The 12,089-nt window shown below is 42.6% G+C and overlaps 1 protein-coding gene across 4 annotated transcripts in view; it reads right to left on the bottom strand.

The window, feature by feature from the left end:
- Positions 1–777: 777 nt before the first annotated feature.
- Positions 778–12,089, bottom strand: part of LCP1 (lymphocyte cytosolic protein 1 (L-plastin)) — an 89,554-nt gene continuing 78,242 nt past the window's right edge. For all 4 annotated transcript variants that reach the window (XM_011939869.1, XM_011939882.1, XM_011939891.1 and 1 more), the window contains 3 exons: positions 9,334–9,457; positions 6,097–6,221; positions 778–2,581 (listed from right to left, as the gene is read on the bottom strand). In XM_011939869.1, coding sequence (XP_011795259.1) covers positions 2,449–2,581; positions 6,097–6,221; positions 9,334–9,457 — 382 coding nt within the window. In that variant the 3' untranslated portion in view covers positions 778–2,448. The remainder of the gene's footprint in view (positions 2,582–6,096; positions 6,222–9,333; positions 9,458–12,089) is intronic.

Genomic DNA, 12,089 nt, shown 5'->3' with positions numbered 1-12,089 from the left:
CTTTGATGAAAGAAATTTGTTGGCCGGGCGCGGTGGCTCAAGCCTGTAATCCCAGCACTTTGGGAGGCCGAGACGGGTGGATCATGAGGTCAGGAGATCGAGACCATCCTGGCTAACACGGTGAAACCCTGTCTCTACTAAAAAATACAAAAAACTAGCCGGACGAGGTGGCGGGCGCCTGTAGTCCCAGCTACTCGGGAGGCTGAGGCAGGAGAATGGTGTAAACCCGGGAGGCGGAGCTTGCAGTGAGCTGAGATCTGGCCACTGCGCTCCAGTCTGGGCAACAGAGCAAGACTCCATCTCAAAAAAAAAGAATTTTGTTACCCTTTTCTCTTGTTAACTTTTTTCGTCATAGTATTGACCGTGATTATTATGATAGGTGAGGAAAGGTATCACACCTCTCCACTTCTACAAGTTCAGTGTGTTCCTGAGTTTGGCTCTCAGCTTTAATTTTATTCCCTGCTTTACCTAATGGAAGTTTATTCTTCAGTTTTTAGCTAAACTATTTCTCCTCAGACTGTTTCCTGTTATAAACTCGTGTCTTCCCCTGCCCTTCTTTTTATCGCTTGTCACATCTGTTAATTGTTTAACCTCTGTCTTTCCTAAGACAGGCAACAGTTGAACACAGAGCCTGTTTAATTCATAGGCACGTTGCTAAAACCTTGCACTATGCCTAGCACGTATTAGGCACGTGAACATGTTGGTGGAATGAATGAAGGAATGATTTATTGCACACTGTTAGCACACTTTCAAAAGGAAACATCCAGAGGCACCTAATATAGGGAACATTTTATTTGGAAAGATTTTGAGCATCATTCTCTTTTCATTGTTTATTAAGGCAGTAACATTCTTTCTTCCCGGAGGCGGATGGGGGAAATCATTTGAGGCTACAGGAAGTTCAATCTGAAGTCAAAACCAACCACTTTGCATCCAGAAGCAGCAAAAATACTGGTGATGGGCTGGGAGGAGCCATATGTTGGCTTTCTGAGTCCACTGCCAAGGAACAGATCCAGAGCAATGCATTTCAATTGCTTTGAAAAATGGCTAAGTTCCATTACATACCACTACTAAAGAAGATACCTCATTGATGAAGCCTTTCACCATGATAGAGGGAGTCTAGTGCTGGTTCACAATGGCCTGTTGCGTTTTAGCCTTCAGTTGGTTTAGGGGGAAATTGCTTAACCTATGAGAGTTGCTCAAATTCATATTGTTCTTGTTTTGCTTTGGAATTCTTTGTCCAGTAAATCAGCTCTTCATAACACAATCCCGCCATTTCTTATCCAGCATAGATTCATTCTACCCTTGACAGCTGGCCAGGTGTGTGTGTATGTGAATAGGGGTGCTATTCATTGGCACATATTGTTCCCCCTGGCGTTTAGGGTTGGCAGAAAGCTTTTATAGTACCAAAAAAGTAAACAATGATAATATGGCCTGACAACAACCAGATATGCTAAGCTCTAGAAGCAAAAGCAAGGCAGGATTGCCTCCAAATGTGGACAGATACTAGCCATACCACAGTAACTAGAATCTAATGTGAGGGCTGAATGCCTGGAGAGGCAGCGCCCTAAAGGATGCTTAGTTACAGCTCCATGCTGCCCCCGAGTGGCTTGATGCTCCATTACACCCTCCTTGGATCCAACCTTCCATTACGAGTTAAGGCTCTAGAAGGCAGAGTATTCAAGATGTTATATCTAGTCCAAGCCCAAATTCTAGAGTTAAAAACAGAGGGGTTCTTAGTGGCTGAAAAACAAAAACAAAACCTGATGACATTTGGGACTCCAGTTTTGAGGAAAGGCTCTGATGATGAGGCTTACTTCTGCAGGCTACCAGAGACTCCTGAGACTTCAACAGCTTCACTGATTTATCAGACGCTCCAAGTGGCCCAGACACAAGGATGGCCAGAAGAGATGGGGCCTCCAGAAGGCATGGTTCCAAGTGCGTGAGGAGCAAAGTCATGGGAGGCAGGGTACGAAGAAGGGACAGAAAGAGGGGCTTGCAACAGATCAAAGGCTGACCTCCAGGAACACGGTTTAGGGCAGGTGTGATGATTCCCCTCCTGGCACTCATATTGAACAAAGTAAAGGGAAGCCACATGAAGCGGGTTTGAAAGATTATATCAAAATTAATATCACTGCAGCTTCTATCTTCAACTAATGGCAAAAGCAAGAAGGGTACCTGGAAAACAAATTCTTTGTTTTCCTCTAGATTTTCGAAGAAGCAAATAAATCAAGAATAGAAACCTATATATAGGAAGTTGGACCTCCTGCAAAGAATGAAGCACTTTTTGTTAAATACAGGAGAGGCTACTTGGCTGTACTAATATGTGCTTTTTGGAATCTTGTAGAATGTCACCAAGTTGAACTTTGGAATGGCTTGAATCATCCCGGGAGCATCTGCGCTGGGCAGTCAGGAGTGAGTGCACCGCCTCCCACCCGGCCCCACCGGGCCTCACACCCTCTTCATTCCTTTCCCCATAAGGCAGGCAAACACGGTCATGACCATTTTGGGGTTCACTTCAACCAGGTCTTCTGGCAGGGCATACACTCTTGCTCCAATTTTTCGGGCCATAGAGATGGCATACCTAAAAGGGAGAAAAGAGGAAAAATAAGGAGAGCCTAAGAAGCACAGCATGAATGGGACCCTGGAGGCTCACAGTCACAGTCGCTCCATACTCAGGACAGAACTCACTCCTGCAGTGGCTAGAGTCAGTCACCAGCATCCTCACACTTTTGTGGACAAATTTTGGCTCAACCAAAGCTTCTGACAAAGCATCAGACTTGCTGGCTAGTCTCGTGATCACTATCAAGTGTATTATTTGTCCTTGGAGACCTCTTCAGCTCCTGCCTTTTTCTTTTTTTAAGTTTTTTTTTTTCTTTTTGGTAGAGACAGGGATCTCACTATGTTGCCCAGGCTGGGCTTGAACTCCTGGCCTCAACAGAACCTCTTGCCTCAGCCTCCCAAAGCACTGGGATTACAGGCATGAGCCACTACACCTGGCACATGCTGCCACTTTTGATACTCACACCAGGAGTATTCTCTTGGGCTGCATAGCAGCATGTCAGAAAGAGTCACAGAACTGAATAAAACTGTGTGCTAGGAAAAGTTTGCAGACTACATTTCAACTACAGTTTTTTATAAGGAACAAAAGAGGAAAAATGTGTCTATAATATCCTGACCTTGACTGGGCACGGTGGCTCACACCTGTAATCCCAACACTTTGGGTAGCTGAGGTGGGTGGATCATGAGGTCAGGAGATCGAGACCATCCTGGCTAACATGGTGAAACCCCATCTCTATTAAAAATACAAAAAATTAGCCAGGCGTGGTGGCATGTGCCTTTAGTCCCAGCTACTCTGGAGGCTGAGGCAGGAGAATCGCTTGAACCTGGGAGGTGGAGGCTGCAGTGAGCCGAGATTGTGCCACTGCACTCCAACCTGGCAACAGAGCGAGACTCCGTCTCAAAAAAAAAAAAAAAACAGTCCTGGCCTTCCACATCAATTTTTTTATTCTTTGTTCCATTCCAATTCTTGCCAACATATATTTGTACTTATTTATGGCACTGCAATATAGAGTAGCCAGAGACTTATATTCCATATTTTCACATAGAATGATGATAGCTGCATCAGAACATTTTTGCTCTGTTTGTAGATATATGAAGATAAATTTTATTAATTATAATCTATTTTCAAATGAGCTCACACTACTACCTGGCAGTTCCTTTATTCACCTCATTTATTATCTAGTGACCTCTTACTATGGTTACAGCAGACACTCTTCACTCTACCCAAACCCACATTTATACCTCCTGCTCTCCTAAAATTCCTTTACTTTTACTTTATTGATCAAATTAAATTAAGAGCATCAGGCAGGAGTAGACCCATTTTTTCTCCTTGTCTATCTCTTAATAACTTCTTCCATATTAATTATCAATGAAGTAAAATTAATTCTTCCCCATTATAAAACACAGAAAGAAAATTGTCTGAAAACTAGACAGGAGCTTCAAACAAAATCACACACAATCTTGCCACCATAACATAACCATTCTTCACATTTTGTGTAATTTCTTTCACCCCTTTTCCTAAATAATTGTGTATCTTGCCCTCACAGGAGAGTGCTTACGAGTCTGGGCTCTGAAGTTGGACTTTGAATCTCAGCTGCACAACTGAAAAATTGTATGGCCTTGGCAAGTTTCTTACACCTAATCACATTCCCTTTGAACATCTGGGCTGAAGGCTTTTTACAATTTCTGGGTCTTCATATGTGTTTTTCATTCTGCCTGGAACATTCTTCCTCTCTCCTTCACCTGTCTACTTCCTTCCTACTTGTCTTTTTCAATTGAGCTCAGCTGAGCTGCTATTTGCTCTAAAGAGCTATAGTCCCCTTCCTGTCCCTTCAGGGATGCCTCACACTGTCCCTTCCACACCTCTCATTACAATCTGTTGTAATTTTAGTTTATTTATTTCTCTCCGTTAGATTGTGTTAAACGTCGGCATCCCAGGAGCACAGGTTCCCACTTTCCCAAACTGGAAACAGAAAGAAGGGCTCTGTTGAGACTATAAAGCAGGGATGCTGGGCACTAGATCCTTGTCACTTCTAGACCTGTGGTATGAGCTGAACTGTGTCTCTTTGAAATTCATATGCTGGAGTCTTAACCCCCAGCACCTCAGAGTGTGACCCTGTTTGCAAAGAGGGTTGCTGTCGCAGGAGTGTCCACCTGCTGTGAGCTCATCACCGTCACTTCTGCTCCATCTCCAGCCTACTGTTCAGTCTGGAGAGCTGAGCAGTCAGGAGTGGATGCTGGTCACTGATGCAAGCAGATTCTTCCAGAAGGAGATTTGGAAAGGCAGTAAAGAAAAGCAAAGTCGAAAGGAGCTCTAAATATTGAATGTGCTCTGGCTACCAGGGGCTCCTTGTTCATATCTCAGGGTGTCTTCACTGACATTGTAAAGCTGGCTTTACTGTTTTCCTCATTTTATAGGTGAGGACATCAAAGCTTGAGTAACTTCCTGAGAGCATGGCTAGTAATTGTATGTGATGATCCACAAATGGGAGGAAAATGCCTTTTACCTGTGGAGTCTTAACCCCCAGCACCTCAGAGTGTGACCCTGTTTGCAAAGAGGGTTGCTGTAGATGTAAATAGTTAAGATGAGGTCATGCTGGAGTTGGGTGGGACCTTAATCCAATAGGACTGGTGTCTTTCTAAGAAAAGAAGCATCACAGAGAAACGCAAAGGAGGAAGACAGCCGTGTGAAGTCACAGACACGCAGGAAGAATGCCAAGTGAAGACGGAGGCAGAGACTGGCATGGGGCAGATTCTCCCTCAGAAGAAACCAATCCTGCCAACATCTTGATTGCAAATCTTTAGCTCCTATAACTGTGAGAGAAGAAACTTCTTCCGCCCGGTTTGTCTAGTACTTTGTTGTGGCAGCGCAAGGAAACGAACAGAACCTGATCTGAGAAAAGCATCTGTCTGGAGCAGAAGTTCATCAGCTTTTTTTTGCAGAAGACTAGATAGTAAACATCTTAGGCTTCGTTGTAACTACGCAACTCTGCTGTTGTAGCAGGGAAGCAGCTCTAGACAAGATGCAAAGGAATAGGCTGTGTTTCAATAAAACTTTATTTAGAAAAGCAGACAACAGGGCAAATCTGGCTCAGAAACTGTAATATGCTGACACTCACTCTAGAGGAATCATTTGGCAGATGACCTGCATGGTAAAGCACAAGACAGTGGCTCTCACACTGGCAAAGGCTCTGCTGTGGAACCCTAGCCCTGTACATTCTTATCCATGAATATTCATGAATGGGGCATTTGGTTAGGAAATTGGTTTTATGAAACTATAGGCTTGCTTATCAATTACAAGAATACTCTTATTATTATTATTTTTGTCTTGCTTCCATTCTGGCACTAGGAGCTTTAAACTACTATTGTACCATATCCAAAATAGTGATGATGAGACTACAATAAGTCCTGAGAAGGAAACGCATGGATAGTGAAAATGAAACGTTTGCATAAAGGCATGAGCATTAGACTTTACAACCATCCAGCTGCCAGTTGGGTCCTTCCCTCCCGATCTTAGGTTTATTTCTATTTACGTACTTTGCATTGTTGAGTTTCTCATCATCATTCAGATTTTCTGTCTTCAGAAGGTCATAGTTAATGGAACCTGGTTGGATGGCATCGATGAGGTCCAGAACGGGCAGACTTGTACTAATCTTTGGGTCCTACACAGAGAGAAAGGGAGGGTTTCATCAACGTGTCCCAAAGTTACTCCCATTCAGCTCAAAGGAAGTGCATGGCTTTTTCTTCTTAAATAAGTACTATACACAGCCTGGTCTGGGAAATGCAGCAGTATTCCACATAGCGTTTCATATAAACTGTAGTTTCTGTAGGGGCATCAGTAACCTCCCAGAAAACCCACTGTCTACCAATAGCTGGTAGTCGTTCTCAAATAATAAATGGAAGGAAGTTAGCACAACTAGAGAAAGACATAAGGTTAAAAAGAGTGGATTGTGTCAACCATATGAAAAAATGCTCGGCATCACTAATCATTACAGAAATGAGGACCAAAACCACAATGAGATACCACTGCACACCATTCAGAAGGGCTATTACTAAAAAGTCAAAAAATAACAGGTATTGGTGAGGTTGTGAATGATTATACACTGTTGGTGGGAATGTAAATTAGTTCAGCCCCTGTGGAAAGCAGTTTGGAGATTTCTCAAAGAACTAAAAATAAAATTACCATTTGAACCAGCAATCCCAATATTGGGTACATACTCAAAGGAAAATAAATTATTCTTCCAAAAAGACACCTGCATGCTCATGTTCATCACAGCACTATTCGTAATAGCAAAGATATGGAATCAACCTAGGTGCCCATCAACGATGGACTAGATAGAGAAAATGTGGTACATATACATCACGGAATACTATGGAGCCATAAAAAAGGATAAAATATGCAGCCATAAAAAAGAATAAAATCATGTCATTTGCAGCAACATGGATGCAGCTGGAGGCCATTATCCTAAGTGAATCAATACAGTAACACAAAACCAAATACTGCATCTATTCACTTATAAGAGAAAGCTAAACATTAGGTATACATGGACATAAAGGTAGGAAAAATAGACACTGATGAATACAAGCAGGGGGAGGGTGGAAGTGGGTTAAAGGTGAAAAACTATCTGTTCAGCACTATGCTCACTACTTGGGTGACTGGTTCAATAGAAGCCCAAACCTCAGCATCACACAATATACCCTTGTAACAAACCTGCAGATGTACTCTCTGAATCTATTTTTTTTTTAAAGAGTGGGTTGTGTTCATTTTTTAAAGGGCTTCACATAAAAGGAATGTGGGGCTAGTATGACATTTCTTTCGGTACACTATGTGGCCTCTTTTACTTAACCAATTCTGCAACGACTTACTAGGAAGACAGGAGAAAATGAGCCCCGAGTGTTACAAGGAGCAAAAGAATTGCCAAACCTTTCTAAGAGTGAACCCCAGCATTGCTTACCAAATCTTGTCCCCATAAGAACACCCCAGAAGCCACAGCCTAATGTAATGGGCTGGAACAGCAGCTATTTTAGGAAGAGAAGCACCCCTGGGCTATGTGACTGGCCACTTCATATTAACAGCTAAGCTACCTACAGATACACTACACTCTACAGCCTCACCCCACAGGTAAAAGGCATTTTCCTCCCATTTGTGGATCATCACATACAATTACTAGCCATGCTCTCAGGAAGTTACTCAAGCTTTGATGTCCTCACCTATAAAATGAGGAAAACAGTAAAGCCAGCTTTACAATGTCAGTGAAGACACCCTGAGATATGAACAAGGAGCCCCTGGTAGCCAGAGCACATTCAATATTTAGAGCTCCTTTCGACTTTGCTTTTCTTTACTGCCTTTCCAAATCTCCTTCTGGAAGAATCTGCTTGCATCAGTGACCAGCATCCACTCCTGACTGCTCAGCTCTCCAGACTGAACAGTAGGCTGGAGATGGAGCAGAAGTGACGGTGATGAGCTCACAGCAGGTGGACACTCCTGCGACAGCCCTGCCCTGACAACATCTTCTGCTACTGCTTGTGGAAAGAGATTTTCATTTTTTCTTGATTTTGAAACGCAGGATGGATATCACGATGAACCGCCTCACCAACCCTGTTAATACAAGTCTGAAGGGGTTCCTCCCCCTAATCCTGACCTTCAAGCTGGAAAAATGTAGTTAAGATGGCCCAGGCATTATGGTGATGTGGATCGAGTGCACAGGTCCCTTGAGGAGAAATCCAGTTAATGTATGAAACATGAGTCAAGAAATTTAATGAAATGCTGCTATTAATAAAAATGGGATTTAGCTAGAAGTACACAACTGCTTTTTTACAAAAAAAAAAAATCACAAGGGAGATCTTTGAGCATTTTATATGTCACCTTTATAATGTTAATCTGAATCATGGAGGTGCCCACATTTTACGAATACTATCATAGTTTATATTACTTTGAAAGAACAATGCCTAAAATCTTGATTCTAAAATCACGGATTTTAAGTGGGAACTAAGCACTGAGTACACATGGACACAAAGATGGGAATAGGCCAGGCATGGTGGCTCACGCCTGTAGTCCCAAAGCACTTTGGGAGGTTGAAGCAGAAGGATCTCTGGAGGCCAGGAAATTGAGACCAGCCTGGGCAACATAGTGAGACCTCATTTCCCAAAAAAAAAAAAAATTGCTGGGTATGGTAGTGTGCACCTGTAGTCTCAGCTACTCGGGAGGCTGAGGCAGGAGGGTCACTTGAGCCCAGGAGGTTGAGGCGGCAGTGAGCCACGATCATGCCACTGTACCCCAGCCTGGGTGACAGAGTGAGACCTTGTCACAAAAAACAGATATAAAAAGTAAAATTAAAAAATAAATAAAAATTAAAAATAGACAGTAGAAACTACGCGAATGGGGAGGGAGCGGGGAGGACAAGGGCTTGAAAAACTGCCTGTTGGGTACAATGCTCCGTGCCTGGGTGGTGGATTTATTTCTACCCCAAACCTCAGCATCACTCAATATACCCATGTAACAAATTTGCACATGTACCCTCTAAATCCAAAATAAAAGTTGAAATTTTTTTTAATGATGGGTTTTTATGATTAATTATTATGGGGGAAGTATTGAGAAATTCATCAATGAAATGGCTGATGAACATCAAAACAACAACGAGTCATTTAAGCAAAATTGAAATGGGAGGGGGAGGCTCTAATACCTAACACTGAAGGTCACTTGAACACATAATGAAAACAGTACAGATAGGCATAGAGCTCAGATGGCCTCTAGCAGAAGACAAAGAAATTTACCTTGAAACTAGAGATGGATGAACTTTTCTCTGCTTCCCTCAACGTTTCATTCACCCAGTTGACAATAATGTCATCATTGACCTTCTGGCCACCACCAATTTCTTCAAGGATATTCAGTGTATACCTGAACAAAATAAAGAACGCTTTCTGGAGAACAGTGGCTAAAGAATTTAATATAAACAGAAAGTAGTTAAGGTTGGAGGTTTTTTTTCAGGTATGTCATAGAAGACAGTCTAGACACCATTACATTTGAGAGAAAAAAAAGAATATATAACAACATTAGTTCCTTTTAGAATAACTTAAGATGTGACTTTATGGCTATTATAATGAAATGTAAAGCAAATACCTCCTTCTAAGCTCGATCATTGCTCTGAGCAAAAAGAAAAAGGCAAAGGGTAAAAAATGCAAGGAAAGGCAAATGAAGGAAAAGATTCCAACCTGTGACAATTAAAAAAAATAATTAAAATCAAGAAATAATTCAACACTGGAAAAGTCTGAATAGCCTACATGATAAAGAAAAAGTATAAAATATTTTTTTCCTTGTATAAGTAAAAATGTCAGAAATATGCTGACAAGGGTAATCTTTAGTCTGAAGGTAAGAATTACCTTAAATACCTACTGTTGCCAGAATTGGTTTGTTTGTTGTTTTGGAGGGGTTGGGGGACATTTATTAAGAAGATGTTTTAACCTCTCAAAATTCTAGAGTAGGCCAGGCGCCAGTAATCCCAGCACTTTAGGAGGCCGAGGTGAGCAGTTCGCTTGTGCTCAGGGGTTCCAGACCTGCCTGGGAAACATAATGAAACCCGGTCTCTACCAAAAACACACACAAAAAATTAGCTGGACATGGCAGCGCTTGTCTGTAGTCCCAGCTGCTAGGGAGGCTGAGGCAGGAGGATTGCTTGAGCCTGGGAGGCAGAGGTTGCAGCGAGTTGAGATAGTGCCACTGCACTCCAGCCTGGGTGACAGAGTAAGACTCTGTCTCAAAAAGAAAAGAAACAAAAAAACAAAAAACAAAAAACCGAAACATTCCCTGGAGCAGAGAAGAACCACCATTCCCTAAAGCTACTCCCTTCTGAAAGGGAAATACAAGGGAGAAAGCCCAGAGTCGAGGAACACGTGGGCTTGTTGACTTCATGGTTCAGGTTGGCAGGAGGGGATCAAATGACACATGAAAGGCCTTCAGGGCTAGAATTGCAGTGTGTGCTTCTCAAACTGAAACTCAAGAATCCTGTGACTGACTCTCATCTGACCAGTCTACCTAAATTCAGGTCACCCTCCACTTGGGTGCTCTAGGATTTTGCTTACATAATCCATTGGGTATCTTCCTCTAGTTACTGCTCCTATGGACAGTACAGTTCTCCCATGACTTTCCAGATGGTTTTCAAATTTAGTCCCTGAAATAAGAGCAATGCCTTGCTTCCTCTGGGTTAAAGCACCTTCCCATTATTGAAGAGAGGAAGGAAAATGGCTTCTGTAACTTTTCTTTATCAAAATTCACATTTAAGTGACATCCTATCAGTTACACCTCCCAAGTCTCCCTCAAATCACTTAGCTCCTCTTCATTCTGTTTCTCCATCTCACAGAATTTCCTTTCTGAAGTACAGTTCTGGTCTTTTTTTTTAGAGATGGAGTCTCAGTGCGCGGCCCATGGCCCAGGCTGGAGTGCAGTGGATATTCACAGGTATGGTCATGGCTCACTGTGTCCGCGAACTTCTGGGCTCAAGCAATCCTCCCACCTCAGCGTCCTCAGTATGGAATGGACCACAGATACATGCCACTGTTCCCTGCTTGGTCACGTCATTTAAAGTGACTCGACATGGCCCAAAGAATACAGGTTAAGCTCCAGCATACAGCACACAAGACCCTTTACATTTTGGCTCTAGTGTTCTTTTCCAGCACATCTGTGATTTCCTTCTTCCCTCCCTGCTTCCTTGCTCATCGTGTGCTACACACACACACACACACACACACACACACACACAAAGACCTATACACATTTCAACCGCACAGAGCCATCAGCAGCTTCCCGGCCACCCCTCCATCCTCCTTCTGCCTCCTGCTTCTGGGACTCAGTTGTACTCACTGCCTGGGCCCTCTTCCCTTCTAGTGAATTCCTAATCTTTTGAACAATCCTCAGCTCAGGTATCACTTTTCCAGCTTACACAGTGTATTAATCAGTATTGATACACTTGCTTCAAACCTGTTTCTCAGAACTTTTGATGGCATTGGCACCCACTGGGTGCCCTCGGACAGGGTCCATGTGCCCTGTTCATCAGAGCTTAGCAGACTGCCTAGCACTACTGGGCATCTAGTAAATGAAGGCACAGAGTGGCGGGTGAAATAAATGGAGTGACTTTCTCCCAGGGAAAGCAAGGGGATAATAATGATGTTTAGTCTGGGCCCAAAGATGGGAACAAATTGCTGAGAAATCATGAGTATAAATGGGATAAGTGCAGATAGATTTTCAAAATATTTCTAGTTTGGAAAAGATCCTACTTTCGATCTGTTCATAAATATTACATTTTATGGCATAACTGGCTTCTTATTTCTGGATAGCATGCATATTAAGTTATTAGCATTTACTGTAACATCTAAGAATTTCTGCCTGATGAATGTCTGAATAAAAAAACGGTAGGTTAGTGCTTGCTTCATTAGGTCCTCTCCATATATAACCTGATGGAACAAACTAAGTTTAATCTTCTGGTAGCTTCTCTTGTCCCAGGACCTAGTTCTCACTTCCCTTCATCAGGAGTTGC

Source organism: Colobus angolensis, unplaced genomic scaffold (assembly GCF_000951035.1).
Source record: "Colobus angolensis palliatus isolate OR3802 unplaced genomic scaffold, Cang.pa_1.0 Scaffold101, whole genome shotgun sequence".
Taxonomy (NCBI): Eukaryota; Metazoa; Chordata; class Mammalia; order Primates; family Cercopithecidae; genus Colobus; species Colobus angolensis.
This window is presented reverse-complemented; position numbering and strand designations above follow the sequence as displayed.